The sequence below is a fragment of the Cricetulus griseus genome (assembly GCF_003668045.3).
Source record: "Cricetulus griseus strain 17A/GY chromosome 1 unlocalized genomic scaffold, alternate assembly CriGri-PICRH-1.0 chr1_0, whole genome shotgun sequence".
NCBI lineage: Eukaryota > Metazoa > Chordata > Mammalia > Rodentia > Cricetidae > Cricetulus > Cricetulus griseus.
In genome coordinates, this window is record NW_023276806.1 from 111,268,619 (window position 1) to 111,295,144 (window position 26,526).

General features: G+C 43.9%; 1 protein-coding gene across 3 annotated transcripts in view; it reads left to right on the plus strand.

Annotated features, from left to right (window-relative positions):
• Positions 1-1,088: 1,088 nt before the first annotated feature.
• Ankrd50 (ankyrin repeat domain 50) overlaps positions 1,089-26,526 on the plus strand; it is a 31,392-nt gene continuing 5,954 nt past the window's right edge. The window contains exons 1-4 of one of the 3 annotated variants that reach the window (XM_027391946.2): positions 1,089-1,253; positions 1,933-1,986; positions 2,263-3,216; positions 20,685-20,914. In XM_027391946.2, the coding sequence (XP_027247747.1) occupies positions 2,705-3,216; positions 20,685-20,914 (742 nt within the window). In that variant the 5' untranslated portion in view covers positions 1,089-1,253; positions 1,933-1,986; positions 2,263-2,704. Of the gene's footprint in view, positions 1,254-1,932; positions 3,217-20,684; positions 20,915-26,526 lie in introns of all 3 variants that reach the window. The other 2 variants (XM_035450900.1, XM_027391947.2) reach the window with 2 other exon arrangements.

A 26,526-nucleotide genomic window follows, 5' to 3' on the forward strand; every position in this document is an offset into this window, starting at 1 on the left:
AAGATTATAAAAGTGAATTGTGAGATACATAGAAGTGAAAAATTAAAACCCAAATGGGCCTGAAGACTAGTGACTGTTGTAGCTAACGACAGTCTTTCAGTAGACATGATCCATGCCTGTAAGTAATCCTAGTACTAGTGAGGTAGAGGCAGGATAGCCACGTTCAAGGCCTGCCCATGCTACATACGAAGACTGCCTCTCAAAAACAGTATTCCATGTCAATCGGGATGGCCGACTAAACCAGGTTTCTCCACCTTCTGATCCAAACTATTCCTTTAATTAATTTAGCGAGTAGCTTACAGGAAATTATATAGACAGGGTAAATTAAACTAGTCTATAAACATACTAAAATCTCTCCACGTACCGTCTTTCCCTATGCTGCAGGAGACACAGGCTAAGTAATGACTAAAGCTTTATTTTTTTAAAAAAACTGTAGCTTTATAAAAAATCTGCTTTCAGGCAACTCTCGAGTATGTACTCATTTCTGCTGGTTCACTGGCGACTTGGGAAAGGTGCGCGGCACTACAGGTGCAGGAGTTCAGCGTGCACGAGATAACGCCCCGCCCCTCAGTCTGGGCGGGCCTAACTGAGCAGGCTTAGTAAGGCACAGGAGGCCGACAACAGGCCGGCTTTCCACGGGAGAGCCCGAGCACCCACAGTACAAAAGAGGCCACCGAGCCGAGCTTGGGGACCAGGACGCCGCCCCACCCCAAGTCACCCGCCATACCACCGCCTGCTCCAGCTCGTTGTCCGTACATAGAACGGTAGGCGGGGTGGGACGGGGCCATGGCTCGTGGGTCTGAGGGGAATGGCTGGGCAGATGAGGCGGGGCTATGAGCTGGGCGGGGCCTGTGGGGAAAGAAAGGTTAGGCAGGGCCTGCGAGAGACGGGCCAATGGAGTGAGGCTTGAGTGGGAGAGGCGGGGTCTATGTTGGGACGTGACCTATCGGGAGGGGCGTGGTCCACGAAGGGCGTGGTCTGCGTGCAGCGGGGCGGGGGATTGGGCGTGTCTGTGCGGGGCGGGACCTGTGTGGGGCGGGCCCTGCTCGGCGGGCGGGGCGGTGGCGCTGGCTGAGACAGTCTTTGCGCCGGCGGCGGTGGCGGCTGTGGGGGCTGGGCGGAGCGCCGCGGTGCGGGGCGGCCGGGCTGGCAGCGGCCGGGAGCCGCAGGCGGGAGCGAGGCGGAGAGCACCGGGGATTGGGGCGGCGGAACGGCTGCGGGCAACCCGGGAGCGTGGAGCTGAAACGACTGAGGTAACTGCGGGCAGCGGGCCCGGTGAAGCGGCCTCCGCAAGCGGAGCTCGGGCCGGGCGGGTCAGACCCTCTCTGGATTCCCGGGGCTGGCGGCGGCGCCCGCGGCGGGACCTGGGCCGCGCCCTGCCCGCGCCGCACCGGGCTGCACCTCGTTCCGAGCCTTTGTCTGTCAACCGAGCCGGGGCCGGAGCTGCGGTCGCGAGCACGAAAGGAAGCTGGTGTCCTCCTGGGCCCGAGTGCGGACTGCCTGCCCCGGGCTCAGCCGACCTTCTGCGGGAGCAGGTCCGGTGCAGCCGCAGTCCCGTGCTTCCCCTAGGGTCTGCAAACTATCAACAAAGAAGCCCCGCCGGACGGGGCAAGCCCGAGCTGCCTCAGTGGCGCTCTTGCACAGCTACGGGTGTGAGGGCTTTCGGGCTGAAATCCAGGGTGTTCTGTAGGTGGCTTAAAGTACCATTTTGTTTCCGTTTCGACCGTGAGGCTTTCAAAATCTGGGTTAATTCTGTTAAAGTCTGTCTCGGAAGCATACCCATAGGGGAAGGAAAAAAGTATAAAACGGAAAATGGATTTATTTAAGGGGTAATCCTGTAACTTTTTGAAAGTGCTTTATGGGGTGAGTTGTAACAAATAGGTTATAACGTGGTGTTTTGCACTAAAGATATTTTTGTTTGCTTCGTTTTAGTTTTGGGAATTGTTGACTGCCTGGACATGGGAACACCAAGGAACGTACAAACAGGTCTATTAAGAATCTGTCATCTCGAAAATTTTATTCTATGAATGTTTTCCATTAAGAAGGTGTCAACAGAGGTTTTCGATTTTTGCCACATAAGAGACTAATTTGAAACAGTTCCCTGGCAGTGGTCAGATGTCTGAAACTGGCAAGAACTAGGCTCTAGGCTCGGAATGCTCATCCTTCAGCGAGAGAGACACAGCGCTACCTACATACTGTCTGAATGCAATCTCTCTGGTGCCACTTAACATAATGGATGGCTTTTCTGCATCTCGTTTTCAGATAGAGCACTGAGGCTTGCCGTGCTGTGGGGGCGTTACCTACAGATCCAAGCACTGTCCATTCGCTTCTGTTTCCAGATGTGTTTTCTCATTTGTGTACTTGAAACATCTCCCATCACATGAACTCCAGATTGAGCCACAGAGTTCTGTGACCCGGAAAGATCCAGGAATGGTGTTGCCCATCTTTGTAACAAGCCAGTTTTACATCTGCTTGACAATTAAATAAATATATCCTTTGCTAATTAAGGTTATGGAACCAAATAAAGACATGCACATTCCTTTGCCAAATGAACTCTAGGGATGTTGAATTTCACTGTAACTGGTCATTCCCAGTTAACTAACATATAAGTTATGCACAAATGGACGTGAAGCCTGTGGCACTGTATCCGGGTTCTAGCTCACACTGAAGATTAAAAAAACAACAACAACAAAAAAAAACTATTATGACTAATCCTTGGGAAGAGAAAGTCTGCAAAATGGCCCAAACGAGTCTACTGCAAGGGAAGCAGTTTTACTGTCGGGAATGGGTTTTCCACAAACTTCAGCACTGCCTCCAGGAGAAGTCAAGCTGCTGCACTAGTGCAGCCAACACACAGTCCCTTGTTGGGAACACTGGGAATAATGCTAGTGCCATCTCTGGGAAGGGAGCCTCCTGGGGTGTGCTGCTGGTAGGAGGGCCGGGCAGTGGGAAAACAGCCCTGTGCACTGAGCTCCTGTGGCCCAGCTCACCAGCCAGCCTGCAGAGAGGTCTGCATCGACAGGCTTTGGCTTTCCACTTCTGCAAAGCCCAGGACTCAGACACTTTGTGTGTTGGAGGGTTTATCAGAGGTCTGGTAGCCCAGATCTGCCAAAGTGGACTCCTTCAAGGTTATGAGGACAAGCTAAGAGATCCTGCCGTCCAAAGCCTCCTAGAGCCTGGAGAGTGTGAGAGGAACCCAGCGGAAGCATTTAAAAGGTAACCACAAGAAGGTAGCCATGCTTACTCATCTCTGCATCCAGTCTGAGATACCTTGACTCCACTGCTCAGTTGTTGGATGTAAATCAATGTTCCTCACTACACCTCCTTAGTTTTAATAGAAAATTGAACCAAACTTAAGCTTTGTATTATTGCCTAGTGTGTGGCTTAGATTCGAAGCTTAATTTTAAGAATAGAGTGCTCCTTTCTTAAACAGTGCCTGTGGATGGAGAGGGGAATTTGTTCTGAGATAGAACCACTAGGTGCTGGGAGACTGGGGTGCAGTTTCACTGAGACCAGCTTTTGTCCATGGTAGTGCTTATAGTTTCTGTAAATACGAAAGGTACATCCTCCAAAACAGAGATCTCAGGAAATTTGCTTATGTTGTGGGGTGTGTTCACCTATTAACTGTCGGAAAAGTTGAGTGATCTATGGTGGTATTTATACAACAACAAACATTTGAGGCATCTTAGTGTTTTGAGTGATGAAGACAACATTGTACTCATTTAGGAATCTGAGATAGAAGGGTTGGTGTAAGGGAGTACGTTGCTTTTAAATGGTTTCAGATGCAAAACTGCCTTCCAGGAAACACCATTCCTTGGAGATAAGTTTTGTTTGTCAGTCTCTGCTCATGTAGCAGCAGTCACGCCTCACTTGTACTTATGTACCTGTTTCTCTGGTGCTCTGATGTGTACCTGCTTCTCCTCCACACTGCCTAGTTCCTCCACAACCTAGTCTGTGTAAAGTATTCAACTATGTCATGCCTGAGAGGTTTGTGTGTCTGGAGGAGGGATTTGCAAAGGATGACAAAACCAGTGCTTGTTTTATGTCCTGAAATCTAAAACTTTTGCAGGTGATACTGAAAGTTTTTAATAGTGATAGCAAACATTGTGGGAATTGCTAAGTGTGTTAAAAATATTAAGCCATTGTAATTTTCTTAGGGATTCTGTGACATGGGAACCTTTATTCCATTTTCCTGATGAGGAAACTGAAGGAGAGAAAGCAGAAGGAAATTATCTAAGGTTGAACTGGTTGGGATGCTGCATACCTGATATTGAAATATATCTGTATAATTGTAACTTAGAGGAGTTGTTTGATGAACTTCTGAGTAGTAGAAGTTGTGAGTTGTGAAGGTGGAAAGCTGGGAAGTGTTGGTGTGTGTTTAGTACCATGTTCAGATGGCCCACAGACTGACTGACAACAGTGTTTGAATGGGAGATGTCCCATAGTCTCATGTGCTTGAAATCTTGGGCCACAGTCAGGTGCAGCCCTAGAGGTGGGGACAAACTGAAGTAAGTGGGTCCCTGGGGGCAGGCCTTGAAGTTCTTAGCCCCACCACATTTCCTGTCTGCTATCTCCTTCCTGACTGTGATCTGTCTCAAGCTACTGCCACCATGACTTTCCCAGTTCAGTGGATTGTGTGCCCTCAAACTGTGTACCCAAAGCCCTCTTCTTGTTAGGCATTTATTCACAGTAATGGAAATTAGTCATATAGTCAACTTGAGGGCTGAAGGTGATTCATTAAAATATGGCAGTCAGCTTGGGGTAGGGTTTGAGAGACGTGACATTCTTCTAGACTTGTTAATGTGTAAATAACAGTCTAGTATACTGGACAAATCTTCTGTTTTGTTAGCCATCACATTCAGGGCTACTGCCTAAGCCGATGAGAAAATCAGTACAAACCTGTGGCACAGATCAGGCAAGTGACAGGCTTGGTGGAGGGCATCCTGTTTGGAAGTCCTGCATGCCTTAAAGATAGTACATAAACATCCCTCTTCCCCCTTACTGCCTTTTCTGAAGGTAATAATTAAGGACCCAGGTTTTAAATTATTCTGTAAGGTATCTGGATACATCTAACATTTTAATTACTTCTAGAGTATCTCATCTGATATTTAAGAGTTGAAACTCTTGTTTGGTAATTGGTTTTTTGTTTAGTTTGGTTTGGTTTGGTTTGTTTGTTTGTTTGGGGTTTTTTTTCATCCCAAGTAATTCGTTCTTCATAGTATCATTGATTTTCCTAAAATATTCAGGAAATTTTCTCCTATTCAGACTTTAATCTGTAACTATTTTTCTGCCTGATTTGAAGTTATTAACTAATAGAAGGGAAGGAAGCCAAGTTAGGGCCGTGGGTGAAAACCACACCCACCCTGCCCTTCTGATTGACAGAAGTGCCAGTCCCTGGTGGTCTCACCTATACTCCTGTATGTCTGCTTGCTTGACTTTCCATTCAGTCATTTAACAAGAAGTCCCTCCTTAGCCGTGGCTCTTCCATCTTGGGTTTCCCACTCTTTAGAACTGTAAGAAACCCCGTAAGCTTATTGTTTATACCCTTCCCACTCTGGTATTTTGTTATTGCAGTACAAAGTGGACTTAGAACCCAGAACCCACTTTGAGTGAGTTCTTCAGAAAAATTTATTGGGAACATGTTTGATTTGAACATGAATAGACACTGTTCAACAGGTTACCCAGGAGAGGGCTGTTGTTTTCAAGTAGCTACTTTAGTTAAGGGGATGTGCTAGTTAGAGTTTCTGGGATGGAATGCTATGATCAACGGCAACCTCCCTAGGTTGCCAGTTAGTTATGCTTCCACATCACTGTTAATCATCAACGGAAGTCAGGGTAGAAACTTAAGCAGGGAAGGAACCTGGAGGCAGGAGCTAATGCAGAGGCCGTGGAGGGATGCTGCTTATTGACTTGCTCCTTGTGGCTTCATAAGCCTGCTTTCTTATAGAACCCAGGACCACCAGCCCAGGGATGGCTCCACCCACATTGGACTGGGCCCTTGAACATCAATCATTAATTAAGAAAGTGCTCTATAGGCTTGCTTACAGCCGTCTTAAGGAGGTATTTTCTTAATTGAAGTTCCTTCCTCTCAGATGACTGTAGCTTGTGTCAAGTAGGCATAAAACAAGCCAGCAGGGTGTGAGATTAGATAATTGATGCAGGATTAAATAAAATATAAATGTACACCTAGAAAAATAGAATCGTCCTTTTTCCTTTCTATAAAAATTTAAAAGCCAACTTTTGTAGCATTACCTTCTTAATGTGTAAGTCTTGATAATATTAATGGCTTTTCGAATACACAGGAACCATTAGGACATCAGTCTATATTTGATGAAGAAAAATCTTAGCTGGGGAACTGGCTGAGGGGAGATTCAGTCACATCTTTTTCATCCACTTAACTCCCCTCTCAGTTTTATTTTTCAACCTTTTCCTTGTATTTTACTCTTAGTCTGTGGTAGACTGTGTAGTACCACTAGTTATATTCTTATATGACATGATATTCGACTGAGTTTATTGGAGTGATTTTTAATCTAGATGCATGGCAGCTCCTTTCCTTTCCCCTCAGATATGGCATGCTGCTTCTCAGATGTAGTTGTCTAAAGTTCCCCTCCCATTCATTCATTCATTCGTTCATTTATTCATGAATGAGCAGACAGTGAAAGTTGTGCTGAGTTGAGTTGAGCTGGAGATAAAACAGTGTGGGGGGCAGCTGTAACCCTGCTGTCAGAGAGACTAGATTCTAGGTAATACCCATCCTGCTTCTATGAAGTGAGGTTTAGATTGAAAACCCTTTACAGTGTTCATGTGACACATGAGCACTGTGCAGTGCACACCATTATTTTACTTACTGAAGAGACATAAAAACACAGTTGCTTGTTTCTTTTCAATTAATTGTATATATTTATAGGGTTTTTAAAAAATACGTATCTGTTACTCAAAGGAACTAAGTTTGTAATGCTTTCATTTTTATTTTGCTGTGCTGAGAACTGATGGCTCATTTCTTTCTTTCTGCTCCCTTCCATCCCAGGTTTTCATTACAAAGCTGTGTGTTTTGCCTTCAACATGACTTCTTCTGTAGCTAGAACAAGAGAGGCAGGGCTTCCTGTCAGCCCTGTAACCATTAGCAAATCCCAGTTATTTCTGAGCAGATGATAACCATTCTGTGGTGAGGTATTGGGGACAGTGGCTTCAGGTCTCTTGTGTGATTTAGAAGCAGGGCATAAGATGTTATTTCACTGGGCTACCAACTCCCAGCTAGGCCTTCAGGTCCTTTAGATTTAGGTGGACACGGTGCCCAGAAGCCCTTGTCTCTATCCCTGCCTTTATTTCTGGATGACACTTGCAGGTGTCCCTTTCCCTCTGGTATTAAGTGTAAGTGGAATAGAATTGTGATGAAATATTAAAGATGGGTGAATGGTTGTAGGTTCTGAGAGTTTAGCAGATAGTGTGTTATTGGCAAGGGCAGTGGTCTTGCAAAAGATCTGAAGCTGAGAGATCAGTTCACACCCCCACCCAACAGAACAGGAATCCTGGAAGGTCCTAACTATCTGGTGATTTCCTCTGCCATTTCCTTGTTCTTACCTGGGGTCTCTTAGTCATGCAAGCATCCTTTGTTCCCACCACTCTTCACCATATTCATGATGTCATTCATGCCTGAGGAACTTTTCCTGCTTACTGTAGTGCTTAGTTAGCACTTTGCATGATGTCAACAGCTGCTAAGTAATTATCATTTAATGAATGCATAATGTTGCTTGCCTATCTAAAATATTCCCTAACATGACTAAAAGGCTGAAGCCTTTGAATGAGTTTTAAAAAAACTAAAAATATTGTATTGTTAAGACTAGTTTTAAATGCAGAACAGACTAATGTAGTGATTTTTAATTTATTAACCTTCTTTGTGAATTGGCATCAGGTAAGTTAGTGACTAGATACCCATCTCTCATCTCACCTCTCTTCAACAGAGGACTCAGGGCAGAAGGCCCACTTTCTTGTTCCCCTGTGTGTGCTCATGGCAGAAAATTCTGTTTTCATCATTTGTTTTGTTTTTTTTTTTTTAATAACTAATACTGTGTAGGATAACTTATTTTTCATTCTTTTTAAAAAGTATATTCGAAAATTAAAAATACATACATGTATTGGAGTAAGTCATCAGGTCTCCAGGAGCTAGAGTAATAGGTGCTTATGAACCACTAGGTATGGGTGCTGAGAGTCAAACTTGGGTCCTCTGCAATAACAGTAGTTTCCTTAACTGCTGTGCCATCTTTCCACCCTCTTCATTTTCCATCCTTAAGTGTTTTTAAATTGAAGATCCGTATAAAAATGTTTAAACACAGCAAAAACTATATTTTCATATACAAAATTTTGCAGGTGTCTTTCAGGCCAAGATCATTTCACCCTTTGCTCTATCATTTAAAATATGAATTTATTTGTTTTTATTTTGGGGGGGTTTCGAGACAAGGTTTCTCTGTGGCTTCAGAGGCTGTCCTGGAACTAGCTCTTGTAGACTAGAACTCACAGGCCTGCCTCTGCCTCTTGAGTTCTGGGATTAAAGGCGTGTGCCATCACTGCCCGGCTAAAATATGAATTTATTTTTAAGAGCACTTTTAATTCTATGTATATGTGGGTTTGTGCACATGAGTGCTGGTGTCTGCAGAGACCAGAAGAGGGAGTTGGATCCCATAGAGCTGGAGTGACAGATGGTTGTAAACTGCCGTGTAGGTGCTGGGAACTAAACTCAGGTCCTCTGAAGATCAGTAAACACCCTAATCCCCTGAGCCATTTCTCCAGCCCCACTCCATGATTTTCCTCTAGGATGGGTTTCCATTCTTTGAGCCTCCTACTTTCTCTCCCTCAGATCTGTTCTCTTGCTCCAAGGTGGATTCTGAGAGCTGAACACCTGCAGTCAGGCTCTCTGTAGTTGCTAGCTGCTCTGCATGCATATTTTTAATTCACTTTGGGTAGCTTTCATTCTCCTTTCAGACCAGAGAGAAGAAAGTTGTGTGCCCTACAAGTTGGGATATTTTTACCCACTTCTGGAATTTAACATTTGCATCCAGACTTTTGATCATTCCTAGGGAAGGTTCTCTAACAGGGATGTAGAGACTGAGCCAGCTGCTGTCTGCATGTGAGCTGACGTGCTCTGATTGACTCTGCACTGTTTTACATGCAGACAGTTTCATTTGTTTGCATATGTCGGAGACACCCTGAGTGTTCTCCACAAGCTTGCACTCAGCTTGTCTTGAACTTGTGCCTGTAAATGGCACATCTTCCTCCTCTCTTTCACTCAGTTCTTCTTACTGAAATGTGACTTCTGTCAGGCATACTCAGGAGATTTGGGTATATGATTGGTGGCCTCTGAACTCATGGCTTAGCCTGCCTTTTGCAGAGTTGATGTCATTGAGCAGTTTTCGTTGTTCTTTCTAGTGGAGTCCTCCACTGACTGTTCTTGGTGGCTTTTCCTCTGGTTTCTCTCAGGTTTGCCCTACAAAGCACCCTCACATGTTTTTGATTTACATGGTTCTATCTCATCTAATGACATAGTCAATAGTGCACATCTAGTTATCCTGATCTATACCTGTCGTTTTTCTTGGCCATCCCTCAATAACCTTTGTTCAAAATCATTTATCTTCCAATGTGTCTTTCCTTTTTCTGTTTTTTTAATTGTGTGTGTGTGTGTGTGTCTGTGTGTGTATACACAGATGTGTGTATGCATCTGTGTATGTGTGTGTGTGCACATGCACATGTATCACACATACTTGCCACACATTTTTTCAAATAAATTAACTAACTAAATCAATATGTTGCAAATACAATCCAGAAATATACTAATTTGATGCTTACATGCCAAGGAATAAAGTAGAAAAGTATGGAAAGACTTTGTTTTCCGAGTTGAAGCAAGGTGATTCATACTTCAAGTCCCAAATCCAAGCAGAAGTATTAAAGGCCTTGGGTCTAACAGTGTGTGCTGTGTCGAGTTTTCATGTCCCATGTTCAAAGCCAAGGCTGCAGTGAAGTCCTTCGATACAGCACAGACCAGCTGACACACCCTGGATTCATTCCACATTTTATGTTGACCTAATTTTGGGTCATGGTGTATTTGGAAATTGAAAGTTATGGAACTCTATATAGAGTTGCAACCCACAGTTGAAGCAGCTGAAGTCTAGAGTCATGTCTGACTCTGGTTTTCTCGAAATTGAGAAATCTGTAGTTGGCCTGCTGGTCCAGAGATGATAACAGTTAAGGAGAGATGGGCCAGCTACAACCTGACCCCCAGCCTGGAGTAGATAAACACATAGCCACAAGGAGAGTATATGTAATTGTTATTGGGGACAGGGTGTGTGATATACACCATGATTATGAAAATAATTGCAAGACTAAAAAAGAAATATTTCAAATGGGAAGTCATTGTTTTCATTAGGAATCTGAGTCATGGGTTAATCAATTTCTCTTATCCATATACTCAATCTTGTTTTTACCTCCAAGATTAAGCCAACACCTCCTATTTCACTTCACACCATGACTAAATCCTTCTGTGTTACCAGAACTGTGGCAGCCTTCGCTGAACCATCAAAGAAAGTGTCAGATCATGAACCACTTACACCTGGCAGCACCTCTTAAACCTTGAGAGAAAAACCTGAGCACTCTGTGGTCTCCTCTTGGCCTTGGTCTTTGACCTTGCCCTGAAATGCTTTGACCCCCATCCTTGCCTTTGAGTCAAGCTGTCTTTATCCCATCCTTGAGATAGGTTATATTACAGCCAACACATTTTTGCATGGCCATTCCTCCTGGAACCACTTTAGTGTCTGTGGCTTTACCTTTTCAGAGCCTTCAGAAGCCTTCCTGCTCAGTTCTCCTGCATTCTTGTTTACTGTGATGTTGGGGCTCACACTTAGGGCATCAGACAAGTTAGTAAGCCCTCCCACCGAGCTACACTCCCACCCTCAGTTGTCCCATATATCTCACCATCCCACTCTTTTCTCTGTTCCTTGATGCTCATGATCTAGAATTATTCTTTATATTTTAACTGACTTTTTGCCTACCTTTTTGAGCAAGTAGAGTACATGGTTGTTAGAATATAGTAAAAGCAATTACTATTAAACTATTAGCCAACTACTTATCAATATAATTTTTGTTGCTTTAACCACATTTGATTCTGAAATACTCCATTTTCTTGTGAGAAACAGTTTACACATATAGTTATATGTATTACAGAGTTGTAGATTAACAAATCTCCCTGCTGTAGCCAGAATACTCCCATATTTAGAGGGAATAAAAGTGAGGCCAGCTAAGGAGGGCCTTCTTCATCTCATTGTGCCTCTCTGAGAGGTCTGAGGCCTGGGGGGATATCTGGAGTCCCAGAGAGGCACTGTACAGATGAGGTTGTACAGCCAGCATCATTGTTAGACAACATTTTCCTGTGACTTTTTTATTTTAAAGATTTACTTTATTTTTTTATGCATATGTGTTTGTGTCTGTGTGTGTATATGCCACATGAGTGTAGATACCCTAAGAGGCCAGAAGAGCAAGTCAGATCTCTTGGAGCTGGAATTACAGTGGTAAGCCCATTGATGTGGATACTGGGAACCAAACTCAGGTCCTTTTGAGAGTAGCCTCAGGTGTGCAGTGTTGCTGAGGCCACTTTAGTACTTTGGTTCATTCGTTTGTTTGAATGCATATTAGGGAAGGGGAATGCACCTGATGCACCAGGTGTTGTCTAGGATATGCAGTAAGCAGATGTGGCAAACATCCTTTGTGTTTATTGGCTTTTTGTTTGTTTGTTTGTTTGTTTGTTTTGATAGAAGACGTGGTTGGTACAGAAGTTAAGATGACAGGTAACAATGTTTTATAGAAAACAGAAGCTGGAGGGCTGCTCTTTCATATAGGGCTATTTAGGATGTTTAGCAGGAAGTTTGACAAGAACCCTTCAGTCCCAGGAGATACCAAGTGCAAGGTCGAGGACTCAGTGGGAGTTGGTTTAAAGTCTAGGAACAGAGGTGTGCTTATGTGTCTGGGAGAGCGCTCCCAGTGGGAGGCACAACTAGCCAAGAGCCTGAAAGAGCCTTTAGATGATGGTTATAAGGACATTCATATTTTCCTTGAGTAGACTAGAAGCCCTTGAAGCTCTTTAGACAAAGACTTCTGGTTTCATAAGGTCGCGATGACTGATGTCCTGAGAAGAGGGTAGATGAGCTAAAAGCAAGGAAAGCAGTAAATGGCCAATGCGGTCACCTGTGTACAGGTGCTTAGATTTGGAGAAGTGAAGGACCCAGTAGAAGTGTATTCTGAGTTTGTTTTCAGATTGACCTGAGAGCTTGTTGGATGTGAGTTATGTCAGAAATAAAGCAAGATTTGGCTCTTGGGATCTCAGCTGGGAAACTGGAAGGCTGGAATTTTGAGTTTACTGCAAAACAGAAGCTGGAGGAGCCCATTGAGGGCCTGGAGGGTAAGTTCTGCAAGGCTGAACTCCAACATCTAAGCACAGAAGATGAGTAAGCAGTGATCCAGCTTGAGGCTTGAGTGGGACAATACTGGCATCTAAGATCACACATAAGCAAGCAGAGTAGGAACATGGGGATCAGAACCTGGTGGGTTTTCTGATTAAGGGTTGTTAAGGCATGAAGAAGGAATCCCTGCAATAGGAGGACAGGACCATGCACAAAGGTGTCAGTTGTAAAGCATTCCTTCGAGGTGAGGATCCTGCATGGCAGTGAGTGATAGACAAGTCTTGGGAATAGCCACAGCATGAGAAAGCTCGATCCATTGGCATCGTGCATTAATTCGAGAGATAAGAACTTGGGAGACTGAAGTCTTTACTGTGATGCAGGAGTGATGTCTAACGGAAGCTGAGAAGCTGTGGGCTTGTGGAAGCTTGCAGAAGGCAGAGAAGACAGGGTAGAGGGAGAGAGTAATAAAGGAGAGACGCAAAGCCCATTTCTAGGGAGACATCAGAGTGTTGGGAACTGTTGTCAAGGAGGGTGGGATCTAATGAACAAGCTGCCAGGATAAGACAGCAAAGGGAACATCTCTAGGGAAGGTGTGAGTTTGTCCCCCATGACCACGGTTAGAGGAAACTGTGGAGCTATAAGGCAGAGTGGGTTAGTGTGGGACACTCTCATAAAGTTGTCTTCTGACACATGCCTGTGTTTATATGGTATACTGTGAAGGATGGTATAGAAGGCAATCAGAACCTGAAATTCTGAAAAATACCTGCATTATCTGGCTCTCTGTTGTTTCTTTTGCCAGTAGGTTCCCACTCCATATTCCTAATTTTTTAAGCATGTATTTATTTATATGTGTGTGTATCTGTGGGCATGGCCCACAGGTAACACCTGTGTGGAGATCAGTTCTCTTCTTCTGTCATGTGGCAACAGGGATTGGAATAAGGTCTTCAGAATTGGCTGCAGATGCATTTACCCACCAGGCCATCTTTCCAATTCCCATAATAATTATTTTAAATATTTTATCAGGCTAAAGAGATGACTCAGCAGCCAGGTAGTGATGGCTCACACCTTTAATCCCAGCATTAGGGAAGCAGAGTCAGGCAGATCTCTGTGAGGCCAGCCTGGTCTACAAAGCTACACAGAGAAATCCTGTATGGAAAAACAAGAAAGAAGGAGGAGGAGGAGGAGGAGGAAGAGAAGGAGGAGGAGGAAGAGGAAGAAAGAAAGAAAGAAAGAAAGAAAGAAAGAAAGAAAGAAAGAAATGACTCAGCAGTTGAGAGCACTCTCTGCTCTTCTAGAGGACTTTGTTTCCATTCTCAGCATCCACATGGCAACTCACAACCATCTGTAACTCCAGTTCCAGGGGATCCAACACCCAACACAAGGTACATATATGTATATGTAGGCAAAATACATATATACATAAAATAAAAGTTGAATACAAAGGTTTGTTTTTTTCTTTAATTATGTTTCTGTGTGTGTGCCTGAAGTGGACTTGTGCATGTGATTGCACTGCCTACGTAAGTCAGAAGATGGTGTTGGATTCCCTGGAGCTGGAGTTACAGGTAGTTGTGAGCTACTCAATATGAGTGCTGGACCTGAACTCGGGTCCTCTACAAGAGCAGTAAGCACTCTTAACCACTGAGCATCCCTCCAGCCACGACCCCTCCCCCCATAATACAATTTTAATTGTGTGTCAGTGTGTTGGGTGATAACAATGTCCTGATGGTGTCTCTCATCAGTGAGGACCTTTCTTTCCTTGAGCCAGCAATGCCAATGGGAGACTATCATCAGGACTCTTTGTGGTCTTTGCCAAATCCCTGATCCACTTGTCTTCTTTGGTATCATTTGCTACACTTTTGATCAAGTCCTGGAGACATCTCAGCTCCTTCAGGCTCAGAGGTTTAGGTCTTCCTCGGCTATGCTTAGATTAGCTCTGTAGTGTCCTGCCCTTTCCAGCCCCAGATTCTGCCAGCTCTCTCTAGTTTTGTTTGTGTTTAAAGTAAGCAGAGTTCTCTTTCCAGCTTGCAGGCTGAGAGCTGTCCTGCTGGCCTGCAGACACACTTGGCCTACTTTGCTCAGCCTTGTAAACACTGACCAGGACTTAGCAAACACACCTTGGGAAAAACCAATCTGTGTGCAGACACTTCAGACTTGCTGCTCTGTAATGCAGCCTGATTGACCTCTACCAGCCCTGTGGGCTTGCTTCCTGGCAGTCCCTTGGTGGGCCCGGCTGCTTCCTGGTCTGCACCTGTGACCACTCACACCTCCCGATCACCAGATGATCCCCGAATCAGCAGGCCAGTCCCTATCTTTTGAAAACACCCCTGTTCCCTGGAGTGGTGGTTCATCTAGGCTTCTTGTTGCCTGTCTTTATAGATGCAAGTGTTGTAATCTGGCCATTGCTTTTTCTGGTGGCCCAGACAGCCCTGTGCTGTTGCCACTCACCAGAGTCCCAGTGACCTCTTCAAGGGCATGCATGTCCTGGTGACCTGAAGACCTTTCAGCCCTGAATTCAGTGTCTTGTGTGAAATTTTGAGTGTTAAATACTTGAGGCTCTTGGTTCTTTACACTCCCCTGGAATCAGAACAGCTTAGCTCAGTGCCCACTTACAAGTTATGGACACCGTGATGTGCATGTGGAGGATAGTGGACACCCTTGGTGTCTGTTTTCGTTTTCCTCTTGTTTGCCACTGAGCACTCCAGCCTAGCTGGCCTTTGAACTTATTCTCCTATCTTCTCATTAGGAGTTTGGGGTTTCAGGATACACACTTTATTTACCTGGTTTCCAGTGTTTCTGATTGTGGTCCTCAACCTGTGCAGCAAGTACTTTTCCCGTTGAGTCATCCCCTCAGCCCTATTACTCAGAATTTATGACCATAACATTTAAAACAGAAGTGGGACAGTCTATCTGAAAAACCTCAGTCATGTACCACTCAGACATGTACTATGCTGAAGCCCAGAGAAAGGATGGCTCAGATGTGTGTGTTTAGAGAGAAAGATGTGCACATTCTCACTGTGAAACCAGCAGGTAACAAAGTAAGTATAGAGCTACTGTAGTGTAGGACCTCACTGGCTCTTCCCATCTTCATCCCTCTTCGTTTTCGTGTTTTCTCCACAAGCCTAAGCCCACAACAGAAGTACGTATTTATGTAGTAGAAGCCAGTAAACCATTACATAGGAAGCAGAGTTAATACTGAGACACAGTTTATTATTAGGTGTATGAGCTCCAAAGTTTTGTGCCTGCCTCACTCTCTGCGTTCTCTCATAGACAGATCAGAGGCTTTAATGTCTGTCCTCCCCAGTTCAATAGCGGATTTTGGTATTCTATTGTGGATAAAAATACCAGGAATTGTTTAGCAGCATGAGGGCTGCAGGGATGGGGAGTGCCCTAGTTAGGGTTACTATTGCTATAATACCATGGCCAAAGTCACTTGGGGAGGAAAGGGTTTATTTCAGCTTACACTTCCAGATAACAGTACATCACTGAGGAAAGTCAGGGTAAGAACCTGGAGGTAGAAGCAAATGCAGAGGCTATGGAGGAATGCTGCTCACTGGCTTGTTCATTGCAGCTTGCTCATCCTGCTTTCTTGTAGAACTCAGAACCACCAGCCCAGTGATGGTACCAACCACAATGGGCTGGGCCCTCCCTCATCAATTACTAATTAGGAAAATGCCCTACAGGCTTGCCTATAGCCATCTTATGGAGGCATTTTTCTTAATTGAGGTTCTTTCCTTTCAGATGACATTAGCTTATGTCAAGTTGACATAAACGGTCCAGCACAGAGAGCCTGTGGTAGGTCATTGTTGGACTTAACCTTTTTAATGTAACCTCCTTGAAATAGTTGTATTTTAGGTTTTTGTTTGCTTGTTTTTTTTTTTTATCTTGTCCCATTTTTAGCTACTTGTATCTGCTGTTTTTCACTTACTAGCTCTGAGTGTGTGTTTTTTTGTAAATACCCTTTGAACTAAGTGTTTAACACACACACACACACACAGAGAGAGAGAGAGAGAGAGACACGCGCGTGTTCGCGAGCTCGCTCGCACTTTTTTCCAGAATTTGCATTTCCCTCCTCAGCATTGGGGCTGTGGGACCATCGAGGTCATGCCAGCTGAGGTTTGCGCCAGCAGCCATGTCCTAACAGTGAGAGTAAATGTTTGTCACAAATGGAGGAATGAGGTCACAATGCTTCTGCTTTATTGAGACTGGACTCCCAGAGTTGGCATCAGGTGTTTCTCAGGACATTTCTGGTGTCTGATAAGGTTCAAGTCCCCACTGTTACATGGACTGTAACAGCCCTACTGAATTTATGGATCACAGATGTCCTGCAGCTGAGTTACCTTCTTGGAATACATGACACTGCTTATCTTTATAGGTCCAGTGTGTTCTCCGAATACTTTCATTTGTTTATTCCAAGAACCTAAACCTAAAAGAAATCACAAAAGAGCCCCTCTTCAGTACTGTGAAGTGAAATGCTCTCCCAGCACCCTGTAGAAAGGGGCAGGTGGTGGAAACGTGTTGTGTAGGTCCAAGGGAAGGAATCCACATAGAAATCCTTAGTTTACATAGAAAGTAACATGTAAATGGCTTTAGAGTAAGCCCTCAAAATATTCCATAGAAATTGTAGTAAATGGATTAATTCTAAAGAATTCACCTCCATGGTGATATATGGTGAGAACTACAAGATGTGCATGCAGTTAGCACTGTGGGGACCTAGGAAAGATGACCTGAATCAGGGCAGTGAATGGTGCAACTTCTCATTACAAAGCTCATGTTCTCAAGACCCAAACAGCTGAGTCTTTGGAACCTGAAGAAAAGAATAAACTGATGTCCCAGCTCAGGCAGTTATGCAGTTAGCTTCTGGGTGATTGGGTGAGAGCCACTATTTCGAATCTTAGAAACATCCAGAAGAACAGAAGAACAGGTGTGGGTATTGTGTGACCCAGTCAAATTATGTTGTAAAGGCAACTACCACAAGCCCACAGAAGCTGAGTAAAACCAGCAGTGAGTCATTTATGTTCACTTTTGGGAATGAAGAACTCTGTTCTGCCAGTATTGGAGTTGTAGTATTGGAGTATTGGAGTTGGAGTTCTTGAGTGTTGTGAATTTTTATGTATTTGGGATAAAAATCTTTATAATCATATGTTTTATAAATATATCAGACCACTCACACAGCAAGCATAAGTAACTCTTAACAGGCTCCTGGATGAGCTCTTGGTAGGGAAAAGGTGAGTTCTCCTGGCAATTCCCTCTCTTCCCTTAGAGGTCAGGAAGGTGGATACTATGCTACCGGTTTCTTGGTGGCTTGATGAGTCCCAGTTGTTAAGGGCTTTTGAGCAGTGTGTGTTTGCAGCACCCTTCTTGTGTCAGGATGCAGAGTGAGCAGTGCAATCCCAGCCTTCTGTAAGTATATTTGAGCTGAACTCTGGAGGTGGAGAGGAGAGGGAGCGTGGTAGCAGGCATACAAGGAGGGTTCTGGCATGAGAGAAGGTCTGTTCAAAGGCCCACAGGCAGGCCCGCAATGTTGGGGGGAATGGGTAAGTAGCAATTATTGGTCAGAGCTTGGAAACGGAAACCTGTAGTTGAACTCAGCATGCTGCCAGGGCAGGGTGGACCTTGGTAGTTGGGAAGTAATGATGGGATTGAAGGTCCTGGCCAGGCTATTCCATGAACAAAGGCGTTCTGTTTAATGACTTGCTCAGCATTAGTGTGTGAAGAGCAGAGTCAGACTACTGAGAATTAGGACTCCCACACCAAGGGATACATTACCAGGAGAGGCTTACTATATTTTTCTTGCATATTTTATTATATATATTGCATTAATAATTTTTAGTTGCCATGCAATAATAATGACTTTTGTACAGTTCTATGATTTTGACAAATGTAGAATCAGTGATGGTATGTGTTTATGTAGTAGGACTTTCTTGTGTTGAACTTTTTCTTTCAGACTGACAGCTCCCAAATAATGTCACAGAGACTTACTGATTACGAAAGCTTGGCCTTTAGCTTAGGCTTGTTCCCAACTAGCTCTTAGAACTTAATTAACCTGCTTTTATTAATTTATGTGTTTGCCACATGGCTTGTTGCCTTTTCTTCATAATGTATGTCTGCTTCCCTTCGTATCTCACTGCTGTCTCTTGCCTCTCTTTTTCCCAGAGTTCCTTTCTTTCCCTGTATGTCCCACCTATTCTCTCCTGCCTAGCTGTCGGTTTTTTATTCACCTTTTTAGTTATTCAGCTTTTTATTAAACCAGTCAGGTGCCTTTGGCAGGCAAGGTAAAACAATGTATCTTTACACAGTTTGCTCAAATATCCCACAGCAGTGGTACAGAGGATCCTGTCACTCCCAGAATTACCCTCTGCACTCCTTCTTGGGTACAGTTTCCTACAGCCAGGTTCTAGATCACATCCCCATGATCTTGCTTTCTTGGGAAGCCATTTTGATATTCTCAGACACAAAGCTTTTTGGATCTTGGTCCATTCTTTTGGAAGGGAGGCTGTGTGAATCTCTTAGCCTGCTATTTTCTGTTGCATTGGCAGCCTCTTGTGTGATGTATGCAGTTTGTTCATTTCCCAGGTGGCATGCATCTTAGTGTTTCTAGTATGGGTTCTAGGTGAAACTACAAACATTGAAGCTCATTCAGACTCTTATCTGGAAGTGAGTGTTAGATACTAAGGACAGGGATTCTTTGGTTCATGTGATAGATGTGTGTTTGGGGAACTGCTGCACTAACCTGTGCTACTGGTTGGTTGGTTTGTTTGAATCAACCTTTGTGTTCACAACAGACAAAATACTACATAGGGTAAGGTGCAGTAGTGGGTGTTGATATTTTAAAGAGACTGAATGTGCTGGGTAGTTTTATGTTTTAACTTGATACAAGCTAGAATCATCTCATTTTTCTCAACTGAGAAAATGCCTCCATAAGGTCCAGCTGTAGGGCATTTTCACAATTAGTGATTGATGAAGGCGAGCCCAGCCCATTGTGGGCAGGGCCATCCCTAGGCTAATGCTCCTGGCAAGGCATGATGAGCAAGCCAGTAAGGAGCACTCTTCTTCTATGTGCTGACTCCGAGGAAATTCATTGCAGAAGATTTCACCTCAGTGAGGCTGATCTCTTCTTTATCACAGCAGATTCTTCGGCTCCAGCTGACCAGTGTTGATTGTCCCAGCAAAGTGAAGATTTTACTTGAGTAGTTCTTCTCTCTTGTTAATCAGGTCTCACTGTTTGGCTCCAGCTGACCACACAACAGATTTTTAATACAAAGTATCACACCATTGCCCTAGTAGAGTCTTTGCTTCCCACTGAAACTTCACAAGGCAGGCCTCCATTGTCTGCACTGCTCTCAGCGTTATCTTCCAATTTACCACAACAGTTCATTAAGCACTCTGGCTTTTCCAGCCCACAGTTCCAAGCATTTCTGCAATCCTCCCAAAAACAACATGGTCAAGTCTAACACCACAGTACCCCACTCTTACTGCTAATTTCTGACCTAGTTAAGTTTGTATCACTGTGATAAAGACCATGACCAAAAGCAACTTGAGGAGGAAAGAGTTTATTTTATCTCATCTTATATTTCCAGGTAGCATTACTGAGGGAAATCAGGGCTGGAGCTCAAGGCAGGAACCTTGGAGGCAGGATCTGACTCAGACCATAGAAGAGTGCTGTTTATTGGCTTGCTCATCATGGCTTTCTCAGCCTACTTTTTATACTTCCCAGGACCACCTACTCAGAGTGGCATTATTCACAGTGGGCTGGATCCTCCCACATCAGTGATTATCAAGAAAATGCAGTCCAGACTTGCCCACAGACCTGTCTAATAGAGTCATTATTTGAGCTGAGGCTCCTTCTTCCCAGATGACGATAACTTGTGTCAAATTGACCAAAAACCAAACCAAGATACTAGGTTTCTTCCTGCTATGGTCTCCTTCAGATTTGTCTGTTTTTACCACACGGTCAATCTAAGCATTTTATAACTGACAATGAAACTAGGAAGGAGGTTGAAATCTAGCTTCATCCAGTTCCTACCACCCTTAATTACACTGAGTCACAGCACATACACAGACAAGTACATGGTACTCACTGTACTATGGAAGTTGATGCTATTGGGAAATGAGCTACTTAGAAGATGCATTTTTATGTGAAATCTCAATTTTTATAACATTGTAACTAATAACGCCAACATGCGGGCTATGAATTTCAGTGCCCTGTAGGTGACATTGACCTGCTCTATGGCTGTCTTACAGGTGTGTGCTGCTCCCACTCCTGGGGATGAAGCCGCCCTCACAGAGCCTCTACCTGCTGGTTGACTCCGTGGACGAAGGCTGCAATGTGATAGAAGGGGAGCAGACATCACCTAACCTCTCCGGGACTGTGGCAGAGCTCTTGGCTGGTCACCATGAGTTCTTTCCCCCATGGCTACTGCTTCTCTGCTCTGCCCGGAAACAGAGCAGAGCTGTCACTAAAATGTTCACTGGTGAGCAAGATTGTGATGCCCAGAGTGTTGTGTGCTCCAGAACTGGCTGAGTTTCTTAGGGAGCAGAGTACATGGGTGGAGGCCTAACTGCTGCATAAACCCTTTTAGCCTCTCACCACCATACCTTAAGATCATATTAAAAATAAAGCATGGTGTGTTTTAAAATCACTTACATTGGCTTTTTCCCAGAATTCTTTTCTTGGGCTGAGACAGACAGACAGACTCCTAGGGCTTGCTGTCCCACCTGCCTAGCCTAGACTTTGTCTCAAAGAAAATGGTGAATGGCTCTGAAGAGGAGTGACACCCAAAGTTATTCCTTGGCCTCCACATGTGTGTACACACACATGGATGTGTGCATATAGAAAAACACTCTTTCCCTACTTGCCATGTAGGACTTAGTGATTAATTAGCTGTACTCTTTTTCAGTACGTGTATTCACTTTACAGCTCATTAGTCATTAATCAGTATCTCCCCCATGGCTCCTGAAGTCCTGAAAGAGATTCTCATGTGCATTCCTTTCATCATGACAGGGTTAAGTAGAGCACTTCATGTAATTTAAGGCCACAGCAGTGAAAGATTTTGGTGAGTGTGACCGTAGCCAGTGCTTTGTGGCAGCCCCTGTGTATGGTGTGGTCTGTTCTCTTTCTATCCATGTTATCCAGTATCATCAGCTTGTTTTATGTTCTGTATACATTATGAACTTTTACATTTCATTTTTAAGTGTGTATGCATGTGTGCACTTCAGTTCCACATACTCCCTAGCTGGAGTTACAGACAATTGTGAGTGGCCTAGTGGAGATGCTGGGAACCAAACTCAGCTTACCTGCAAAAGCAGCACATGCTGTAACCCCTGAGCATCTCTCCAGCCCCAAGCTATAGTCTTCTGTTTGCACAAAAGAGTCACTACAGTGGGTACACATTACTGCTTACCACTGTCTGTGTGACCTCTGGCAGCTTGCCTAACCTCCTGTTTCCTGTCTGTAAAGTAGGGTTGATGAGGTTAGATGTGCCTGAGGTATGGTGAGTGCTTAGTACACATTGCTCTCATTCTAGTCATCTCATTCATCTCATTTGTTAATAAAATTCAGTTTTGATCTGAATTCCTATTATTGCTTATAAGTCTGGGTCTTTGGTCTCATTAGCTGGTATTCTTTCTTGTGAACAAGTGTGCTGGCTAGAGACATTTGGGGAGATAGAACCTTAGTTGTGGACAAGATTGGCCTGTGTGCAAGCCTGTGTGGCAGTTTCTTGATTGATAATTGATGTTGGAGGGCCCAGCCCACTGTGGGTGCTGCCACCCCAGGCAGATGGTCTGGGTTGTATAAAGAATGCAGTCTGAGAAAGCCAGGAGGAGCAAGGCAGTAAGCAGTGTTGTTCGATGATCTCTTGAGTCAGCTTCTGCCTCCAGGTTCCTACCCGGAGTTCCTTGGATGATGGAGGACAAGGTATAATATGAAATAAACCTTTTCCTTCCCAAGTTGATTTTGGTCATAGTGTTTCATCACAGCAATAAAAACCCAAAGTAAGATGACAGGCCTCCTCTTCATTCTTTCTTTCCTCTGTTCCTTGGCATCTAGATTATCCTTGTGTTTTCATTGCACGTTGATCCTCATTAATCTGAGACCTAAAGTCCTAAGTGCTCCAAAATCCAAAAACTGAGTGCATCCAAGGAGAATTCCAGGTCAAGATTTTGTTTTGTGCGTTATTTAAAATATTGCCTACACTTCCAGGATGTATGGATAGTGTGCATGTGACACAGATGGGCTCTGTGCCTGGAGATGGTTTCTGTTCTCCCTATGTATATACAGATATTACAAAATCTGAAAAAAAAAAAAAATCTAAACTACTTCCCATCCCAGGCATTTTGGATGAGATACTCACCCTTAATTGCCAGAATGGAATGGTCAACGATCCTCTGTCATCCAGTGCACTTGGACTTGCTGAGTTAGGAAGTGTGCCCATCATGGACCTGGGTTAGTTCTGCTATATTACACACTTTCGTGCATGAGTGATTTCCATGCCTGCCTCAGCATGAGGGCTCCCTCTGCATTCTCTTCAGCCAGCGTTTGCAAAGTGCTTTACGGGTTTGCACACGATGTTCTGCTAAAATGGTCATCCCCTGAACTTCTTGCCATCTTCCCACTTGGGTCAATACCCGAATAAGACATTCACATACAGCTGTGTTTCCTATTCTTGTTTATTTGTGGCTCCTCCTTCATAGTCACACACTCACCCCATCTGGTTTTATTTTCTTCGTGGATCTAGTATCATTTAAAATTTGTCTGGATTTCATGTGAGTTTTTACTAACCATCCTCTCAACTAGGATGTAGTCTCCGTGAAAACAGGATACTGACTGTGTGAGCACCTGTTTGTAAGCATGGGGTCAGGCCCTATCAAGGTATGACTGTGTGCCCTGATTTGTGAGCAGAGACTCAAACCCATTTGTTTAGTCCGCTCCAGGAGTGTCATACCCACTGAAATATTTTACTGAAATTAGAAAAGTGATTTAGTGGGCCTGGGGAGATGGTTTATTTGTCAGAGCACCTGCTCCAGGGCCCACATAAAAAAGCTGGGTGTGATAGGCCCCTTACTGGAGAGGCAGAGATAAGTGGACCTCTGGGACTCATTGGCCAGGCAGCCCAGCCTACATGGTGAGTTTCAAGCCAGTGAGAGACCCTGACTCAAAAGAGAAGGCTCTGTGGGAACTCCCCCATATGAGTGTGGTGCTCAGTTCCATCACCAGTACCCCAATAGTCATTGTCAGTGCTCAAGGTTGTTGGTCAGTGGATAGTCTCAGGTGTGTGTGTGTGTGTGTGTGTGTGTGTGTGTGTGTGTGTGTGTGTGTGTGTTTTCAGTTTCTTCCTTAGGTGCTGCAGCTCAGTCCAGAGCTTTGTACTACAGAGCTAAACTAAACCTCTGCTCTTATTTCCATTTTGTTTTTGCCAGAGTCTTGCTCTGGTTGGAACTGGCCTTACTATGTGTACCTTGAACCTGTAACAGTTTTCCTGCTTCTGCCTCCCTAGTGCTAGGATTGTTGCCACAAGCTGCCCACCCTCTGCCCTTAATTCTGTCTTATTGAACATAACTGTTACTGGTGGTAAATATAAATTCTTAAATCCACAACACTCTTTAGATTTGGGGAGAGATTGTGTTTCAAGTTGTAAGCATTTCGCATCCATCTGTATAGCATGCATTCTGTGTTCCATCTCTTCCTCCTTCCATCTCTGTCAGTGTCACACAAAGCCCTGATGCTGACCCCTTCAGTCACGGTGGATGACTCGGGCAGCAATCTGTGCTTGGACTTGACTCATTTCTAAGGTAGGAAAACCTCCTTCGCAGTGCACATGACAGGTGTGTGAGTGAAGACTTACAGTGCATGTAGCCAGTGGGTAAGAGGTCTTGCCCGGCATTCAGTCCCTAGTGTACAAACACACAAGGAGAGCTGATTTCAATGCATTTTCTTCAGCCCACTTTGAAGGCATCAGGCCTGGAACTGTGGAGGCTTAGCCCAATTCTGCTTTTGTTATCTCAAATTTTCATCAGATGATCTTAGTTAATTAGTTTCAATTATAGATATTTATGCATAATGGTTGTATAATCTTTCACATAGATCAGTCTGTGTGCACATCACTTTGGAAACTTTAAAACACTATTGCATACCACTTTAGAATTGTTTTATTTATTAGCCACAGGCCTAGACCTTGCTGTGTACCCCAGGCTGGCCTCAAATTCATAACCCTATTGCCTCAGCTTCCCAGTACTGGGATCACAGGCATGCATCACCTCCCCAAGTGGAGTTCTTTTTACCGTAAACTGTTTTTAATGACTTTGTAAATCAACAAGGAAATGAATATACCGAAAGAGGTTTGGAGGCCAGTCATCTCAAATGGCTAGGATGTGTGGGGTGTCAGATATTCCTGGGGATTTGCTCAGCCTTTCTTTAGGTTAGAAGAGTTTATTTCATATTATCAAATTAAAATAATTAAATCTCCAATTGTCAGTAAACAGCCCTAATCAACGAAGATGCCACTGACCAAATTATGCTTATAAAGCTCTAACACTTAAAATACAGCCACTAAATGAAAGCAAAATAAAGTGTGGAGGTTTTTTTTGTTGTTTTTTTGGTTTTTTGGCGTTTTTTTGTTTGTTTGTTTGTTTGTTTGTTTGTTTTGAGTCTTTTTGCTTTTGGTTTGCAAGACAGAGTTCACTGTGTAACACTGGCTCTTCTGGAACTATCAATGTAGATCAGGCTGACCTTGAATTCACAGAATCCACCTGCCTCTGCCTGCCAAGTGCTGGGATTAAAGGTTCGCACCACTGCCCAGCTTTTTTTCTAATGTGCTTTGGTTGAAGTGTGTTTTCTAAAGGAACACAGCGTGAAGCACACACATGAGTTTATTGGGCAGGTGAGTATTCCCCCTATAAACGAAAAGTTCAAATGAATGCACACTAGGCATGCTGTGAAGTGCATTTTAACACAGCCAGGAATTTGGGAGAGGACAAACTCTAGCCAAACTCAATTCTAAACCTTCCTTGTAGGTCAGCCTCTTTCAGAATTTATCTTGTGATGTGGAAGATTTAGGTATTTGTGTGTGTGTGTGTGTGTGTGTGTGTGTGTGTGTGTGTGTGTGTGTTTCTATATCCCACTCCATAAATGTAGGGCCTTGCACTTGAGTTGTTTCATCTTGTTGGTTGTTGGAAGATTGTGCTTTTTAAAAAAAATTACTTCAGGAATTTCAAGCTTGAGTTCAGATAGTTGATCCATCTTCTCCTGAGACATAGAGTTTGATTTTCAATGACAACTTTTCAGCCCTGATGGTCAAGACACATGTCGGAGTCACCTTTGACTGATCCACACTCACCAAGCCCTGTGTGCCTCACCATTTGTTCATAATCCCCAGCACAGCATGGGTTTTGTACCTGAGGCTGCTGCTGTTGTCAAACACTCCATGATCCCTTCTGGAGTGTCTTTTCTCTAGGAGGGTTGCCTGCAGTCTTGCCTTGCTCTGCTCTTGAGTGGTTTTGGGATGGCCATTCCACAACACACACCAGCCTTGATAAGTTTATTTGTAGCTTTTACTTCCATGAGACAGTTACCTAACAAATCCAGAGCTGTACACTGATGCCCCTTTAGAGCAGTGGTTCTCAACCTTCCTAATGGTGTGACGCTTTAATATAGTTCTTCTTATTATGGTGACCTCCAGCCATGAAATTATTTTATTGCTACTTCATAACTGTAATTTTGCTACTATTATGAATCATAATGTAAATATCTGATCTGCAGGATATCTGAAATGTGACCCTCAAAGGGGACACAACCCACAGGTTGAGTACCACTGCTTTAGAAGCTGCTGTCATAGTCTGCTTTGAAGAACTTAGACTAACCACCACTAGTGTGATTTTAGTTTTGATGGACTTTCAGTAAGTGGCTTTATTTTTACAGTGCCAGAGTTTTACAAATGTAATTTGTAAATTTGCATTTAAATTGGTTCCAGCTATTTCTTGACAGATCTCAGTTCTGAGATCTAATTATTTTAATTTGATATCATAAAACAATGTAGTGTGAAGAGAGTGACTAGTAATACTCTGTTTTGATGTAACCCATTCACAT